Below are 19083 nucleotides of genomic sequence, written 5' to 3'. Positions count from 1 at the left end.
AGCCGGCTATTAAAAGTGTTTATTCAGGAGTGTGAAAGTGAAGCTGCTCGAGTGGCTTATTGGTTCACGCAGAACATATCACAGTAATAATATAAGCTGTATTCCTTTCAAAGTCATAAAAAATGATATAATTATGTTAGTATTTATTTTCAGTGCAGACAATAAAGTCCATGTTATGTAGGCTACAAGAAAAAAATGAGCATGCAAACTGTTCTGTTTTACATATTTGTATTTTTGTTTTTGCATAAATGGCTGTTTGTATATAAGATTGGGAATGTTTGTTGTTACTGTCGGATAATATTTGTTTCCATGTACTCTATTTAACAGTAGGCTGCAACGGAAGCAGCTTACCAATGATGAGTTTCCCCTTGTTCCCATGTGGGTTCTTGCAAGGAGTTCATGTCTGCTTCTTTGATTACGAACAAAGCAAGTGTTTTTAAAAAAAAAAAATACTTGTGGCTATTTTCAAAGACTCGCCCTTGATTAACAACTGAGCTGTGCTTTTTTTCCCCCCCACCCCAAGTGCATATTTCAAGGGTTTTCTTTTTATTCTCAAAATTGTGAACTTGAAATTCTAAATCTGTCCCAAAGCGAGTGGGCAATTCACAAAAACAGACCCACCCTACTGATAAGCCTGCAACTTCCTGCAAGCAAACTGTGTTTAAGCCTGTGAGCAGTCACAATGTGCCTTTACACACTCTTAGTTACTGTAAAACTTAAGCGATGGGAGCTGTACAGACCTGAATTTGTTTATTTTGTTGCACTTTTCCATGATGATAAATATGATGATCCCGCGCCTCTTTACTCACACAGTGCACCAGCCTCAGTTACAGATCCTGGAGAGTAAAAATAAACTTTTTAATATATTTCCAGTTACAGAAAAAACAAAAAGCGACAAAGATGTTAGTATAAGGAAACATTTCGATTGTTTTATTGTCTTAATCCTTACTGCGAAATATATTAAAGTCACCTCGCTGTTGGTTTTAACATCTACCCTGTTCTTCGGTTGGTAAGTGTGATTGCACTTTTATGGCCATCAAACCTTTTTTTCATACAATGCTATGGATATCAATGTGAAAATAGCTACATGCTTTTTTTGTAGTATTGTGAATGTAAGTTATATAAACTTATTTTTTTACTTTGTTCTGTTTATATTTGGTACTGTTTTCTTTGAAGAATGTGCATCATAAGATTTATTAAAGCTTCTATTTCATCTGAAAAGAAGATTGTGGTTTATTAGCATTAATCAATAACACACCACCTTTTTCCCCACGAATGGACCTGATCCATGATCCATCCATCTTCTTCTGCTTATCTGGCACTGAGTTGCTGTTGATGTAAATTCCAAATCCATCCATTCTTCCATGGAATGGAATGATTTATAAACCATAGTTTTTTATACTGCTTGTGAATCCAAATAGTCTTTTTTATTCTTTAAGGATTTTTTTTTAAATTTTCCTTTGAAAACTGCTTTAATCAAAATGATCTATTTAGTAATGATTTAGAAGAAAGCCCTATACACTTAATGGATTCAAATGTTATAACTTCTACACATTCAATAAAATTGAACTTCTCTCTGCTTTTAAAACCTTGGTGCTCATTAGCCTTTCTGGGAAATAATAAATACTGATGATTAAACTCTTCCTTGATTGTAAGTGAGTAATCTATTGTAGTTATTCAGATGAAGAAATCGTGCCTATGCATGAACCCAGTAAATAATTTTCCTCATGAAATCACACATTTCTGATTTTATAAACAGGACCGGCAGCACTTTGATTCAGGAGTAATGAATCACACTGGCTCTGCAGTGACGCAGGAACTGCATGGGTTGTAACTTGTGCAACTCTCTGCTGCGTGCTGCCTCTTATCAGGCACTTCACCTCTGGCTTTGGAAACATCTGACAGCTCTGTGAGCTGCTTCTGGTGCTGTTACTCAACTTAACAGTGAAGCTGACATTTAACTCGTCACAGCACACTGTTGCTGCTGAATCCATTTTTTTTCTCTTGGACTATCATAATTTAGAATCTTTAAGAGGTAAGCCTCATCTCCTGAGATTTCAGTTGAGTGTATTTTCATGATTTTTGTGCCTGAAGTCATTGTTTGTATTCTCAGAGATAAGATCATGGAGCGAAAGATCGGTGTCATATTGAGCTTCATTGGTTTGGGCACTGTGTGGCTGCGCTCCTTCCCCTGGCTCTGCAGTCTGCTGGTGGGGCTAGGGCTGTGCTTGGTCCATATGGGATCTTGGAAGAACATTCATATAGCTTTGCATACTGTTAAAAGAGACCTCATGTAAGTAGGTAGTTTGCATGGGCTTGTCCCACATTTGCTTCTATGCTGGTCCGTTCCTGTTTGCAAATGCCCTTCACCGTTCTCCTTTCCTCTTCTTTGTGTCTAAAAGGTGTTTGGCTGTTATAATTAAAGTGAGAATTTCCATGTATCACCATCGTCGAAACCGAAGAACCATCCCTGCCCTGTTTGCCCAGGTAGTGACACAACACCCAGACAAGCCCGCCTTGATATATGAGGCCACAGGAGAGGTGAGGTCTCATCAAGAATAACAAATAGAAAGAAAACATAGCACCTTAATTAAAACAGCGGATAAACTGAATTAAGATGACTGATTTTGCATTTTCATTTCATTTCAGGTTTGGAGTTTTAGAGAGCTACAGGAGAGATGCCACGCTGTGGCCCACTGGGCATTGGCTCAGGGCTGGACTGAGGGTGATGTGGTGGCTTTGTACATGGAAAGTCAGCCTTTAATGGCAGCTTTATGGCTGGGTTTTGCTATAATAGGTGTTGAGGCTGCTCTTATCAACTACAACCTTAGACAGCAGTCATTGCTACACTGTCTCAGTGTTTCTGGAGCTCGAGCGATGGTGTTTGGATCGGAGATGACTGGAGGTGGGAACTAAATATACTTTATTTATAAGATAAATACAGAGCTTATTTGACCAGAGGTGGAATAAAACAGCTAATAAAACATGTGCTGGTTTGCCTGCTTTACATTTTTCACACTTTTGATTGTCTTCCAGCTGTAACAGAGGTGAGTAGCATGTTGCAGCCCAGGATGGTTTTGTTCAGCACTGGTAAGCAGGAAGACAAGGATGAGCTTCAGGTTCAGAGTTTGGACTCTCTGCTGGCCCGTTCACCCACACACCCACCACCCTACAAGATAAGGAAAGAGTTTAATGGTGAGGCTCTGTAGAATTTGTGCACGTGGGTAGGGGTATGCTGCATTTGACATTTTACAAGATTTGATTGCAACACATTCTTGTCCTTAGCAAGTCTTTGCCTGCTAGAGTACATGGCCGACTGCCAAAATTGGCTGTCTTGCGTATTTTTTCTTTTCTAATTTAGCTCACATGTGTGTCAAAAAAATGGGAAAAAATGGAAAGAATCATCAAGTCACTACAAAGTTCAAGACTATGAACAATGTTTATCTTTTATTTTATATAATGCATGCAAATACAACTCTGGCCATGTTCAATTCAATCATTTATATTGTTCTGCATTTGTTCTCTTATTTTTAACAAAGGCATTGTTTTTGTCTTTGTTATTGCTTAGCATTCCTATGTTGACACGCTTCAAGTCTTTACTTGATTAGCCTGTATGGGACGGAGAGAAAACAGAGTAACAAAAAAATATGTAAAGAATGACGGGAGCGTCACGGTGCATGCCACCCATGTGAAACACCGTCAAAAGGTTTTGAGAATGCAATATGGAAATTTCTTCTTCTCTTTGTATTTGCAGACAGGCTTTTCTACATCTACACTTCTGGTACAACAGGAATGCCAAAGGCAGCTGTAGTGGTGCACAGTCGGTAAGTTTATCTGTGGAAACATCTGCAAAGGTGATGCAGTCCACTGAGGGACCTAAACAGTTTTATCAACAGTTAATAAAACTTACTCTTTGAATTTCATGTCTACGACATTTCAGTCATAAAATTGCACTTTTAAGAGAATCCTTTAAATAATGACATAAGTAATGATGATGACTTCTGTCACTTAGTTTGTTGTTCTTTTTTGTCAGGTATTACCGCATCGCAGCTTTTGGTTTTCATTCTTTTGGCTTACGTCCTGATGACATCATCTACAACTGCCTTCCTCTCTATCATTCTGCAGGTAGGCCTTGTTTCTTCTCATCCATGTTTTCAAAATACATTTAAAATCAATATAAAGTAAGATTTCCCACGCTTACACATCTTTACAAGCATGATGTCATTATAATAACAATCAGAATCATTCTTCATAGCTCTTATGTTATTATGTCTATTTTAACATAATATATTACCCCATTTTTAAAAAGTACTTATTTTTACTTCCATTGGCTTTGATAAATGGTAAAATCTATTCGAGGTTTACAAATCTTATCGTTATACTAAAAATACATTTTTTCCTGAAGTCAGACATTCATCTCACTGGACTTTTAGTGATGTTATTTTCTGGGCTAAATGCAGCATGTGGAGGAAGGCAAAAATAAACAAAAAGTTTATTTATTGGCCGATACAAAAATCCCCAAACATACCAAAATCCAAAAGAGAAAATAACATGAATCCATACCAAAAAGGGCAGAAGAAGAAGAACCCTAAAGTCACACTCAGGACAACAGTGTTTGGAGACTGGAGCGTGACTAAAGTTATTGCAACTGTGTGCAATGAACTTGCAATTTCGCTGCCTCTGGAAAGGCTGCCTTGCAGTCCGTGACTAACTCTGGGACCAGTCGTTTCAGTCATTTGCTGTCTTTAAGGCAGCTTTGCAGCATCACGATGGCAACAAAGTCATGTGAACAACTTATTCAGAATCCAGCAGAACCTCAAGGATTTCAAACAGAAATTCAGAAATTCCTCGAGAAATAGTGATTCAGTTGCTACAGAACGATTAGCTGCAAAATGACATAGATGCTTGAAAACCTTGATCAAAAGCAGCCAGCAGTCAGTTGAATGAGATGTGCTGCAGACAAGCTCCGCTTATCAGCTGAGACTGACTCACTGTTAGCAATCTGTTTGTGTTTGTTAATGAGACTGATTATTGGCAACATTTCCCAATTTGTCTGCAAGTGACTGCAGATGGACGGCAGTTTTTCAGAGGCAGGTTGCCTCACCAATTGACCTGTGGAATTGTCTTGCAATCAGAAGTGGTTGTCCAAAGTTGAGGGTGTTGCATGCTCAATCTCTGGGCAGCCAGTTGGCTCAACTATTTGCAATCAGTCTCCGACAGCATAACAAAACCCCCAACAACAGCTGCCTCAACACGCTTTACATAGGATAAAAAAAAACATTGAACAAATAGACAATGTGACAATAAACTGACATAGGACAGACACGCACACCAAGAGAAGACAGGAAGCAGGCAGAGGTACAGGTGGTACAGGCTAGCAACAAAAAGCAGAAAGTGAAATAAGAAACACGAAAAAAATTAATCTTCAGTGTGAAAAAGAAAGTAAACAAAATAGGCTACATATGACTGAAACATGAAGGTGAGCAGTAAACATGATGACAGGGGAGCATAGAATGCATCATGGGTTAAAAAAAAACTACAAACAAGAATAACTTTAAATTTAAATTCTTTAAACTTGGTTCAAAAGTAACAGTAAAAAAGGGCAAATGTTATCATCTTTAGGTTATTACAAAGTTTTTCACTTCAACATAATTCGAAATCAAGGACTTAGGCTTACCCACTGAGCAATTTTCTTTTAATGAGAGGTCTAAAAGAGGTCTACTGGTAACTGTCAAGGCAAAATCAAGCTATATTCATAAGTTAAATTTTAATAAATGTCTAAATGTCTTTTGAAAAGCTTTTCACCTTTCATGCTTTCAAGTGTTAACACTGTTCAAATGGCTGGCATGGTTGACTAGGAGGGATACTGTTTCTGCCAATATGTAAAAGAAAGAACACGTTTACAAGTATATATTTGCTTCACAGAAATCCTTGTTGTATGTGCTCATGTGTTCATGTGGATATTTACAGGGAACATCATGGGTTTAGGCCAGTGTTTGCTCTTTGGTTTGACTGCTGTAATCAGGAGGAAATTCTCAGCCAGTCACTTTTGGGATGACTGTGTCAAACACAACTGCACTGTGAGTACACACTGGTGCAATAACTGTTCCTAGCCACAGGCCAAATGTCCTATTGATTTTCTTGAGCCAGTTCTATAAACAAGACTTGCGATTCGGTTTTAGTGTGTAATTGTACCTCTATGTCTGTGCGCACACATAGGTAATCCAGTATATAGGAGAGATCTGCCGTTATCTGTTGGCCCAGCCTGTTGGAAAATCAGAGGCTCGTCACAGGGTCCGTGTTGCCATCGGTAATGGACTCCGTCCCTCGGTGTGGGAAGAGTTTGTCAAGAGATTTAGAATCCAAAGAATTGGGGAATTTTATGGCGCCACAGAGTGCAACTGCAGCCTGCTCAACATAGATGGAAAGGTATGCTTACCTGGATGTTGTTTTACTGATTTCTTAGGAAGCTAAAGAATTTAAAACACAACATCTTTTTTACGTACCTGCTATACTGTATGTTTGCACATCCAGGTCGGGGCGTGTGGCTTCAATAGTCGCATCCTACCAAATTTTTATCCCATCAGACTGGTCAGGGTGCAGCAGGATAGCAAGGAACTACTGAGGGATTCACGAGGCCTCTGTATACCCTGTGAGCCAGGTAACACCATGCACACACACACATACATGCAAAGCTACAATACAGAGAAAAAAGGCAAACAAAAAAGTTGTAAACAAATGCAAAAATAATCTTTCATCTTTGCAGGAGAGCCAGGCATGTTAGTGGGACACATCAACAACACCGATCCGCTCAGAAGATTCGACGGTTACGCTGATCAGGATGCCACCAAAAAGAAAGTCGCTCGCAATGTGTTCAAGATGGGAGACTCTGCTTATGTCTCAGGCATGTTTTATTTTGTCTCTTTAATGTTAGTCAGAATAATAATGATGAACTGTCTGTTGCTTGATTTCCAGTTTTATAATATCGAACATGCTTCATCTCACAGGTATCCAGAAAAAGAAAGCTGCAGATGCTAAATTGCCATATGAACTTTTACCTTTGTTTATAGTTTTTACATGCAGTACACATTTTAATTGGCTTCTGTTTTCATAAGAAAACTGAAAATAATTTATGATCATGACACGACTGGACTGCTTCCAGTACTGCCGCTATTTTCAGCAGTGAAAGTCCCATTCGGAACACTTTCGCTGCTTCATCTGTAATTTCACCACAGACATCGTTTTTTTTCACAGAGCAAACATCAACTTTAGTGTCAAGGATCATTGATCGCAATGAAAGTTTGCTCCCTGGCTATGACAGTTTCCAAGCCAGATGATGGTGCATTGTGAGGAGCAAGCTTGTCATTTTTTTCATTCAAGCAGTTTGTGAATCGTGAATTCAACCCTCACTGAAAGTAGTCATTTTCTGGCTTTGTGAGTTGTCATTCTCTCACATTGTTCTGGATGAATTTTGACTCTTCTTTACAAAGTTGCTTCAGGTCATTGGTTTGTTTACAGCTCTCCTATCATCCACAATGGAATTTCAATCAGGTTGAGGTCTAGATTTTGACTGGGCCATTACAACACCTTGATTTCTTTTTTTGTGGATTTTTTCAGACTTAATAATGTGCTTGGAATGGTGGCCCTTTGGCCAAGCTTTAGTTGTCAGACAGATGGCCTTAAAGAGCAGTGATTTTGCTCGGTGATTGCAAAACAAACCCAAATCACCCCTCCACCATGGTACTTGACAGCTGATTGTAGTTAAAACTGGTGCTGTGCATTACAGCCAAACATCTCTACTTTGATCTCATTTATTTAAAGGACATTATTCCAGAAGTATTGAGGTTTGTTCAGATTCAGCTTTGCAAACCTAAGCTGTGTCATATTGTTTTTAGAGAGAAGAGGGTTTTTTCTGTTTGGTAACCTTTACAAATTAGCCATACTTGCTCTTAATTGATCTAATTAACATGCTAACTAAAGCCTGTAGAGTCTTTGGCTTTTTCAAAATTAAAAAGCATCTGGCTGCTGCTTATTTCTTTATATGGAAGCAGTAAAGGTATACTTAGTATTTCCCAGTCCTGTGAATACGTTCTTTTTCACGACTGTCATTCATTTTCAGCGATCAGAATGATGATTATTTTATTGCTCGGTCACTGTCTGTGCTTTAGGTGATATACTGGTGATGGATGATTATGGCTACATGTATTTCATGGACCGCAGCGGCGACACTTTTCGCTGGCGAGGGGAGAACGTTTCCACGACAGAGGTGGAGGGAGTCCTCAGCAAACTACTGGGACACACCGATGTTGCCGTCTATGGAGTGTCTGTGCCAGGTATGGATGAAATGAATTATTTCATCGGCACATTTCAGGCAAATAAACAGACTCAAAAGCTGATGAATACTCTGTGTTTTATTGTGTTCAGGTGTGGAAGGGAAGGCCGGTATGGCAGCAATAGCTCAGGAGGGAAACCAGTTGGACCTTGATGCATTCTTGATCGGTGTACAAAAAGCTTTGCCCTCCTACGCACGCCCTGTCTTCCTTCGGTTCATGCCGTCTGTTGACACTACAGGTGAACATCAGTGAAAAAACATTCAAACAGCAATGTGATTTTATAAAATTACATAAAAACTATATATATATATTTTTTTATCCTGTTCACAGGTACTTTCAAAATTCAGAAGACACGGCTGCAGAAGGAAGGATACAAGCCACAAAACTCGAGTGAAAAGATTTATTTTCTGAACAGTCGTGCTGGACATTATCAGCCTGTCACTGATGAATTATATGATGCCATCAATGAAGGGAAAGTGTCTCTTTGAAAGAAGAAGGAGCTAACAAGGCTACTGGGTTAACACAACTTACTCTGACTGTGTTTTTGATATAGTTATTTTGTGTTTGTTGTTTTTTTAAGATGTACATTAAGCTCACCTACCTGAATAGATTTGGCTTGGTCAGATTTCTCTGAGGCATCATATACACACACACACACACACACACACCACACACACACACACACACACACACACACACACACACATATATTATATATTATATATATATATATATATATATATATATATATATATATATATATATATATATATATATATATATATATATGAACAATGTGTGAATTTCCAACTCATAATAAATACGAATTTATATATATATATATAATAAAATATGTTCCTTCTTACAAGAAAAAGGATGACTGAAAACTCAGTAATTTATGGAAATTAAGTAATAACTATTATTTGAAAATTCATTTTTTAACATGACCAATACTCCATAGCTGCCTAAAGACTTGTTTCAAACAGAGCAGCACAGAAAGACTCAGGACAGCACTGCACGGCAAACTTCAATTATCAGCTTGTGAACGCCTGTGCCAGCCAGTCCCGGTGCAAGTTACATTTGATCCTTTTAAGCATTTTTCTCAAGTGTCAAAAGTAGTAGCCTTGAATCATGGCACAAAATATGTGGGTTCTTTTTGTGAAAGCAAAGTGACGTTTAACTTTCATCACCTAATACCAGTCACGTTGAGTCCAAGCACCAGTGTGTTATATTACAGTACATGCTGGGCATTGATTGGCTTTTAAGGCAGACACTGACACTGAATTGTATTTTAAAGTTAAAAATTATGTCTGGGTTAATATCAATCATTCTCCCAAAAACTTGCGACACATGGTTGCTGTCTGCAACTGATGTGCTGAGAATTAGATGTGGATGAAGCAGATTCAACAACAGAAAAGCATCTTTGTTAGGCTGCGAACGAGAGGAGCAACGAGCAGGTTCCAAGGAAAACAGAGCACCAAGGTAGCACATGAGAAAAGTGACAACAAAGACTAAAGGAATGTATGAGCATATATTGACACTGAGAACTAACTGAGGTTACATGTATGTAGATAATCAAACAGGCAGAACGTTACAGACTTATATAAACAAAACTAAAGCTCAATAAATAAATATAGGCCAATCAGACGAAAGTGGACAGTTTTTTTTTCTCATCTGACTGAAACTATCAGGACAAACAAACAAGGCTGACACTGTATCCTAACAGCATATTCAAGTTTTAAAGACCCCTCCTGCAGCATGCATAAGACTAGGGATGGCTGTGGAAGTGGCAAACTTACCCATATTTTGTTCTGTTCCTGTCTGTGTGATGTAGAAACTGTTGACCCCAGGAGACTCCCTCAGATGCTGTCCATCTTTTATGAGTTCATGAAGCGACCAGAAAGTTGCATGCATGCATGCAAACTAACTCTAGAGGGCAATGTGTTTCATCTTATCAGACATACTAGCAGCTACCCTAGTGTTTTCCCACAGGTACTAATATAAAACGTATCATATCGTCAGGCACAATCATGCTTGTCTGTTAAAATAAACAGCAAAGCCACAAACTAATTAATTCCAACCTTGCAGTTGTGTGAAAAAGAGTTTGTCATTTTAAATACCCGTTCTCATTCATTTACTAGTTGTGAAACATTTAATTGAATCAAGCTTCTCTTTATTCAGTGACAATTTTTTTTCTGTCAGGGATTTCACTGCATGACTGATTCACTTTTTCCATTCCAGTGTTCAGTGTTACTCTGGCTGTTCCACAAAAGTCTTTCTCATAAATCCCTCTCCATGTGGTCTTCTGTGAGTTTCTTGTCAGCCTAAAACACAATGAAAACTGTTTGTAAAGTAAGAAGACGGTAAAATAAATAAAACATCAGCTCCAATCATTTGAATGCATGTTTACAGGTCTGTGGGACATTTTTGCAGTGAAGCATCTTTTCGCTCATCCCATTTGTGATGTTCAGAGCTCCCCTTAAAGGCAAAAAGACTTAAAAACTAATCATCTATCACACTTTCTGCAATAAGTGCCCTTCTGATTAGCTGCTAGTTATCTAGTATGTAACATATGTTAGTACTTTACCAAATCAAGTAGTGAAAAGCAAGTACATTTACTCAATTGCTCAAGTACTTGAGGAGTCTCCAAATATTTATTTACAGTTGCAGAAGTCCTTATTTATCTTATACTTGATTTTGGTGTAGCCCCACAGTTCATTCTTTGTCTGAAGCTCGTTTGGCTCCTCTACTATAACTAAGCCTTCTTCTGATTGGCTATCCATTACACACAGAAGGGTTGAACAGTCACAAATGTGTGTCCAAGATGCCCATATAAAGGACACTTCCTCATATAGACATCATACATAGGTTGAACACTCTAGCCTGAGCTTTTGTCAGATACCAAATCACAGTGAGTGGTATACACCAAATGTTTGTTATATATATTGCTTATTTATTAGTTTTTTTCATATTTGTTAGTCTCATATGTTTCGAATCATCAAAAAAATTAATATTAGACAAAAATAGCCAAAATAAAACTAAAATTAGTTTTTAAAAGATGTTTTCATTTACTAAGAGGAAAAAAGCAATCCAAACCTACTTGACCCAGTGTTAAAAAAGACACCGGTTTGTGATGTTAAACTGACCCCAGTGTGGCTGAATTAAAATAATTCAGAGAAGAAGAATCGGCCAAAATTTCTCCATGATGATGCCAAAGACTCATTGCCAGTTATTTAAAATATTTGATTGCAGTTTTTGCTGCCAAGTATAGCAGAACCAATTATTACTTTTCATGTAAGTCCAGGTAGGTTTGGATAGATTTTTTCCCTTAATATTTTTTCCCTGTTAAGTCTGGTTATTTTCATTTATTTATTTATTAACATTCATTTGATATCAGAAACATTTTAGCGTGACAAAAAAGGAAATCAGGAAAGGGCAAAGAGTTTTTCACGACACTATATAACAAAAACTAAGAGGAAGCATAACTGATGCTCTGATCAAGTGCCACAACAGGAGAGCAATGACGAGATCATTCTGCACAAAAAGTACTTTTACTTCATTTTTGGCATGTTTCTGTACATCTTTTTAAATAAGTAAAAAGCAGAAACACTACTACCACTACTTTTTCGTAAGTTATAGTTTGAATATGAGAATACATCTTTTACCTAAAATAAAGTACGTCTTTTCTCGTATTTGTACAGACTTGACAGAAACACAACCCACCTCTCCAGGTCTTCAGTTTTTCTTGGCATTGTGGTCTGCATGTGTGCGTGTATGTGCAGCTCAAATTTCATGTCTTGACTCTTGTGAGACAGCACATATGTAAGACAATGATAGACACAGTTATTACCAGCTCAGTTTTCAGCTCGATGCTGCTTTGAAATTCACTCTAAATTCAGCTTGAATCAACTAATCTTGGATTAACACAAGGCGGCATCTGTTTGGGAAGGAAAATGAATATTTACAGGAGATTTTTTTAAAGCCCGACTGCTGCCTTGTTTAAATATCCGCTTGCTGTGGTTGCAGGAAGCATGCAAATGAAAAAGTATGAAACAGTCTTGAGAGGCCCCCCTTAGTCTTTGCAAAGAATAGGGTTCAGATCTTGTAAGGCTGCAAGCGCTCTGCTGTTATTTGATGTCTTCGTGCTAATGTTTGGTTTGGCTTCGTGACATCAGTGCAACTGCAACTAGAACACCAGCATTCAAGCACTCTTGCTGGCAATCGTCTACCCCGCTGAAGTGTCCTTGAGGAAAAAAGTAAATTCCTGCCAGCTGCTCTGCATCTGATCCTTCAGGAAGTTGCTTTATTGCTTTCAGTGAAATAAACAGATCTCTTCTAGGTCTTTCACTTTTGTGATCCTGTCAAGAGAAATCTGAAATACATCCTTGAAAAGAAAAACATGTGAAATAACTTTTTTTTTCATAAAATACTAGCTAAGTTTAGTTGGTGGGGCCTCTGATCGTATTCACATGAAGGAATCAGTTGGGAAAATAGTTTTGGTTAAGGTTAATCTTCTGTTCATAACTCACAAGGGATGCCAAATAAAGAGGGTTCTTTGCTTTGGTAAAACTTGGAAAACAACATTGTGAAATTTGAGGTTAAATTCCTGCATGCCAAAGTAAAAGGAGTGAAGAATTAAGAATACCACAGTGAGTGGTAAATGTTTATACGAGCTCCCTCTTTTCATGTAACCTCAACTTATAAAGTCTGTAATAGGAAAACAGCATTGATTATTTTCTATTCTTTCTTTAAATGTAAAGTCTTATGCTCATTACCTAACACTTTTCAGCGTATAGCTGCCCATGTTAAAATGTAAACCATGTGCCGTTGTTGGGATTCAGAGATTCTTTTATTGCTACCATATAATCTGCCTTATGAAGAATGTATTAATAACATGTTTCACAGTATCATTTATCAGTAATATTTCCTACAGGGTTTATATTGCATTGAATATGTCTGTCTTCACATTGACCTTTCTATTTTTATAGGTTGAGTTCATTTTATACACAATGCATAAATGTGCTTGGTTAGACTTGATGTTCCATTCTAGAAGGTTTTAAGCTTCACTGGTGAGAGTGTCCAGATGATACATGTTGAGGGGAGATGAGAACATAGCAGGTTAATTGCATGCACGCTTACGATACACATATTAATCTAGTAGCAGGTCTGAGCGAAGGCCTAAGCGTCTTCTGCTTCAGTTTGAGACTGGCTGCAAAGTACTCTACTTAGTGATTAATGACGAGGGTCCATTATTAGCTCTCAGAGATGCTAAGACCTGAAGTTATTACCTTAAAAGGCAAGTAATGTAGAAAGGAGAAGTTATATGTCGGTGTAAGGTTATATGTACGTGATGTACCCTTGTCTGCACGGGTTGAACTTTTGCCCGTCTGTCACCATGTATTTTTGAACTGTATTGACGTAGGTGTGATATTTTATCCTATAAAACCAGAACCCAATGTATTCTTGTCAGAGCAAAACAATCCGTATGCTGACGGTTGGTTGTTCTCCTGTGATAATAAAACTCATCGTTTGATTGCACTTTTCCGGAGCCTCCGTCTTTTGTTGTCTGGTCTAAAGTTGATCGATCTCGCAGCACCGTGCATGTCTTCCAGCTGCAAATAGTTTACTTAAGGGGTCCTAGTCATCCAAACAGAACGCTGACAAGTGCTCTTCACATTTCTCATAACACTCTGGAGAGTCAAGTAACAAGAGAGGAAAGATAAGGCTTTTTGCCTTAAATCCAGGAAGAGGTCTATGGAGAGGGACTTGGTGGTGACAGTTGAAGCCTTCAAACGTGATGCCAGCTTGGTTTCACGAATGCAGAAGCTGGATGTTTGTATGAAACAGATGACAAATAATGAAAACAGCTTAGTGGAAGTGCGCTACATGTGCCCATGTGTCTTGGTATTAGAGCTGCGTGTGCAACATGTCGAGAAGTGAGGCTTACTTTTTTCTGTGACCTGCATGAAACGATACCTCCACCTCAAACGTAAAGCTCAGGAAATGTGTGTCCACCAGATGTAGCCATATATCACCCTGCAGTGTCAACTTGACTTTATGACCCTGTAATTTATGGTATATATTTTCATATCCAAGGGCTAACTTCATTCCTTTCTTATTTTTTTTTACTACCTCAGTCGTCTCCCTCCCATTGAACTGTAGCAGTAATTAAGTTCTGGTAATGTTTGGTACTTGCGTGTGTTTGTCGGAACGTGCACAGTCACAGTTCAGGGGTTCTTTTAGTTTTCAAATTAACGCATGCAGCATCAAGTTTTAAATTATTCAGTGTTTGCGCTACCAGGATTCAGGCTTTTATTAAAATAACAAGACATTTTGGCAAGTTGAATATGTGCTCGTGAAGCGCTTCACAGTTTAGTCTTTCCTTTATCCATTAGGAGTCATGCTTAAGTGAACCCTGAAGGCAAAATACATTTGTTAAAAATAGTTTTATTTTGGTGAGTGAGTAAATATAAATATTAATGTCATTAAATAACTTTTGCCGCTTTGCACACATAGATTGCTGTGAATGGGCAAACTTCAATCAGGCATGTTTTGGCCAAAACTCTGCGCAGCAAGTTCGGAGACAGTGGCAGGGACAAGATGAAACACATCAACCTAAAAAAGCTGCCTCTGCCTGCATCTCTTCATGTGTTTACCATACAGGTTTTATAGAGTTCATGTTTTTCCTCTGCCAGCTCTCTCTTATCATCTTCAGATGTCCTCCCCCTCAGCCCCAATAATCCTGACAGCTGACTGTTACCTCTCTCTCTCTCCAAACGTTATCAGTTTCAAGGACAGGGAAAATTGGGTCTCTGAAGTAAAATTGTTCAATGTCTTAGTCATTCTCTGTGTGCTGCACACAATTACCCCTCTCAGCTGTATAGCTCTATCATCAGTTTGCTCAATTACAACAGCTGATTCTGTGTTGTGCCACTTCACCTCCATCGCACCATTTTCAGAGAATGGATTTTGTGGCTTGATTCCAAGTTGATGAGGGTGATGAACAAGAGGCAGGGCAGCATCTAGCTAGAACTTCCCTTTGTTATTCACCATACTCAGTTTCAGTCAGGTCAGTGACAGCTCATCCAGCCCTTATGTTCTGTTAATACTTCAGACGTGCCAATGTAATGGCGGCTGGGTGACAGCAGGAGATGAAAACTCCTTTGTTTAGTAAAAGCTTTAATGTCAGTTTGCATAACGTGTCATCAGATAAAGATAATAAATGAAGATAGCTTGATAAATGGGCCGAATATTAGTTTTTCCTTGCTGAATAATTTCAGCATAGCAACAAATAAGATTAAAAATAAGCATTTATCAGTGTCAGTGATTGTGTGACATGAATTTTGTGCTAGCTAAATGTTTAACATTCATACAGATCTGTGATTTTTTTGTGAATAAAAATGGGGAAACAGTAAATCTGCCAAATTCTCATTTACTAACACCTCAGAGTGTCACAATTGCTGTACCTGTAATAAAGAAAAAGGCAAAGGTGGAAGCGTGAAGGTGGAAATGACAAACATTATGAAAGCCAAAATGAAAGAGACAACTGATTTCTGAAGCTTGAAAATAGGAAAGCAAAGGTCTTTCTGAGGGTTTACCAACAAAAATACCACGACTGACCTTCAATAAATGGAGATCCATCCTTTATCAACAAACTGAGGGTTTTAAGGCTTCTTCACAACTGCCTATATTTATTCTACATCAGAAGCAGAAGATGCGACTATAATCACGATCCATTCTTTAAAACTGCTAAATAAACTGCCAAATGAATGGGAGTGCACAAGCACTGACATGCTTTTATTTGGCATCTTTGTACAGAGTGTTGACTGCTAACATACGATTTATGGACTCTACCGCAGTGAAAAGTCTGATGAAGATAAGGTAAGGATAAACAGTGTGAACGGATTAGGACGAGAGCTAACGTAGATCCAAAGCGATGAACTAATGTCAAAATCTGTCATTATGATTTTTAAATAATGTCACTGGATTATGCTCACAAATCAAACCAGTGTAAAGAATTTTGCAGATTTTGTCTTACATTAACAAAGAAAACAACAAAAGCACGAATCTTATTTTCTTTAGGTGACGAAAGAGGTGATTCCTCAATTTCTTTACCCGACTTCACTTTTTAACCCGGCAGCCATGCAAAGGTATAAACACAGTATGGAATGTGAAGTATCGTGCATGCCCTTAGATGCATAGAGTATTTTAATGGAAGTTGATGTATGCTTTTCTTTTTAAACCATGTTAATGCCATGTTTTATAAAGCCTATAGGTAGTTTTTATGCTATTTAAACCAACTGCATAGCTCTGATATGAGCTGATAGAATTGGTGGCTTACTCACAGTGCAGTTTGCTGAATTATTGAAGGGTAAAATTTAAGTGTTGTTATCTGAAATGCTGACACCTTTGACTTGGAGCAGATGGATCTTGCATGCGGCAGTGTAGGTTGGATTTGTCAGCAGAAGGCTAAGAGACACTACTGGACACACAGGAAGCCCACTCAGAATGCTCTCCCCAAAGCTAATTAATGAAACATTTTGTATACCCAGTAAAGTAATGCAAATAAAAGCATTTTTAAAATGCCATCACATTGGTTTTCCTATCCCGTCACTCTTATTTCTTTCCACGGGGTTAATATGTGTGCTGCGATATTTTGGAGCTCGGTCTCTGATCACAGCAGTGCTGTGCAGGATCAAAGACAGAGTGATTAAGGTGTGTAATAAGGTGAGATTAATTGTGAGTTTTATGCCCCAGAGTTTGTTCAGATTGTGCTGTCACAGAGTAAAATGCAAAGCTATTGCACATTTCCCTGTATGTGTCTGTTTCTGTCTGGGCATGTTCATTTTACCCTGCACCTGGGAACAGAACTGTTGACTCTGTCATCTCAATTAATTCTGCAAATGATCCTGTAGATCTCGCTGCCAGTACTTGCACAAGGTGTGACTGAGCAGGCATTTCTTTACATTTTTATGTGTGTAAGCTGCTTAATTCCCTTCTCACATCAAAATTATTAATATTCTTGTAATAAATTAATATGGTTTTATTATCTGACCTGCTATGATTCCAGGTATCAGCTTGAAAAAGCTCTCTTTATCCCTGTACTATCTTTGAATTCATCCTAAGAGACATCCTGACTTCTCATATCCAAAAAAGGTATATGTAATTTTTAGTCTAAGTCAGACTTAAGGAGTTGTTTCTGGTTTAAGAATAAGTGTGCCGTGCTTATCTTGAACCGATTACTTGTTACGCTGTCAGTTACATGCTACATTTTGTTTTCATGCTGAGATGAGACAGTCCCACAGCAGTTTGTGCATCTCCATGTCAATCCCAACATCCCCCACAGCTCCAGCTCTGGTGTCTCTGAACCAGTGCATGACAAGCTGCTCCGTCATTGTGACTGCCAGCAGAAGCCCAGCCAAACCTCTGAAGGCTCTTAATCAGAATCTGAAAAACTCATGCCAAGCATCATGTTTGACAGAGCAGACAAGGAGCCCGCTCTAAAAACTCAGAAAAACATATGCTCTCAGTCCTTGATGAAGGCAATGAGCCATGAAGGAACTACATGGCGGCACAGTAGAGGCTTTGACCTCTAAAATTATATCCTTTGCATGTTTCTATTCAATTTCCCTAGAAAAAGAAAAACATAAATATGTAAAGTCTTGTACATAAAGGTCATGTACATTTATTTAGGTTGTAAAATGCACATTAATTACACTACCAGAAGAAAAGAGACTATAATACACGCATCAGGCATAACATTATGACCACTGATGGGTGAATAACACTGATTATCTCTTCATCATGGCACCTGTTAATGGGTGGGTTATATTAGGGATCAAGTCGACGTTTTTTTCTTCTTCTCAAAGCTGATGCATTAAAAGCAGGAAAAAATTGTCAAGTGTAAGGATTTGAATGAGTCTGAAAAGGGCCACTCAGTGTTAGACAGGTGGTCATAATCTTATGCCTGATCTGTGCATGTTCTTAGCACAATGGTGCAAACGTTGCCTCAGAGCTAGAAGGTTCCTGATTCAAATCCCAGTTGGGATTCTCCGAGCATGCTCTCCGTGTGCCTGAAGGTTGACTCCGGCTTCCTCCTAAAAACAGGCATATTAGGTTAACTGGTGATTCAAACTTAGGGTCGAATTAAAAATACGTGCTTTTGTTTTATATTATAATGCAATAAAATATATGGGTAAAAAGACTGGTTGTCTAAAGGGCTTTGAGTGGTTGATAAGAAAGAAAATGCTACATAAATAAGCGCAGCAGTAGGCGTTAATAGTTTAAGATGCTATAATAAAGCAAAACCGTAGCTGTGAGAACACGTTTCATGTGGGGGTGTTGTGAGGATGATACAATATGTGTGACTTTAGGATGACACCCTCAGCACTATATGAAAAATATCAGAATAAATACGTTGAAAAATACAGTTCATATAAATTTAAAGCTCATATTTGTCTGTGAAGGGAAAACCATGTAAGAAAACATATTAAAGGTTGCACAGATATATTGCAGCTGGACACCATATAAAAGGCAGATTTCCACAAATGCTGATAAAACAGTTACCAAATAAGCTGTTATTTAATATGGATACTGATCAGAAGACAACATATATAGGCAAAGTAAACAACAACGGTTATAACTTATGAAAGGCAGTTTCATTGTGTGTGTGTGTGTGTGTATATATATATATATATATATATATATATGGAACAAGAAGGCATCGGTGGGCAAGAGACGAAAACAGGGC

At 38.2% G+C, this 19083-nt stretch overlaps 1 protein-coding gene and 1 long non-coding RNA gene across 3 annotated transcripts in view; one reads left to right on the top strand and one right to left on the bottom strand.

Moving 5' to 3' along the window:
* Nucleotides 1-1028: 1028 nt before the first annotated feature.
* Nucleotides 1029-9023, top strand: LOC102310052 (long-chain fatty acid transport protein 1). 2 transcript variants are annotated; one of them, XM_005931338.3, is made up of 14 exons: nucleotides 1029-2035; nucleotides 2114-2293; nucleotides 2403-2541; nucleotides 2650-2905; nucleotides 3037-3195; nucleotides 3755-3824; nucleotides 4034-4125; nucleotides 5971-6080; nucleotides 6220-6429; nucleotides 6535-6661; nucleotides 6767-6904; nucleotides 8169-8333; nucleotides 8425-8571; nucleotides 8664-9023. In XM_005931338.3, exons 2-14 carry the CDS (start codon nucleotides 2124-2126, stop codon nucleotides 8819-8821), a joined length of 1941 nt encoding a protein of 646 aa, XP_005931400.1. In that variant the 5' UTR covers nucleotides 1029-2035; nucleotides 2114-2123; the 3' UTR covers nucleotides 8822-9023. The 2 variants fall into 2 exon arrangements, with proteins under 2 accessions (XP_005931400.1, XP_042080456.1); XM_042224522.1 differs by having other exon boundaries at nucleotides 1029-2293.
* Nucleotides 9024-16308: 7285 nt separating this feature from the next.
* LOC102311819 overlaps nucleotides 16309-19083 on the bottom strand; it is a 5720-nt gene continuing 2945 nt past the window's right edge. Inside the window, exon 2 of the long non-coding RNA XR_316341.2 lies at nucleotides 16309-18430. This is a non-coding gene — a long non-coding RNA (uncharacterized LOC102311819). The remainder of the gene's footprint in view (nucleotides 18431-19083) is intronic.

Source organism: Haplochromis burtoni, unplaced genomic scaffold, assembly GCF_018398535.1.
Source record: "Haplochromis burtoni strain Fernald_Lab_line unplaced genomic scaffold, NCSU_Asbu1 Contig_140, whole genome shotgun sequence".
NCBI classification, from domain to species: domain Eukaryota; kingdom Metazoa; phylum Chordata; class Actinopteri; order Cichliformes; family Cichlidae; genus Haplochromis; species Haplochromis burtoni.
Note: the sequence above shows the minus strand (reverse complement) of the source record. Positions and strands in the feature narration are given on the sequence as shown.

Coding starts and splice junctions, on each gene's coding strand:
- LOC102310052 (XM_042224522.1), top strand. CDS start 2,076: ATGATTTTTGTGCCTGAAGTCATTGTTTGTATTCTCAGAGATAAGATC. Junction 4,126..5,970: donor TCCTCTCTATCATTCTGCAG/GTAGGCCTTGTT, acceptor GGATATTTACAG/GGAACATCATGGGTTTAGGC. Junction 6,081..6,219: donor GTGTCAAACACAACTGCACT/GTGAGTACACAC, acceptor GCGCACACATAG/GTAATCCAGTATATAGGAGA.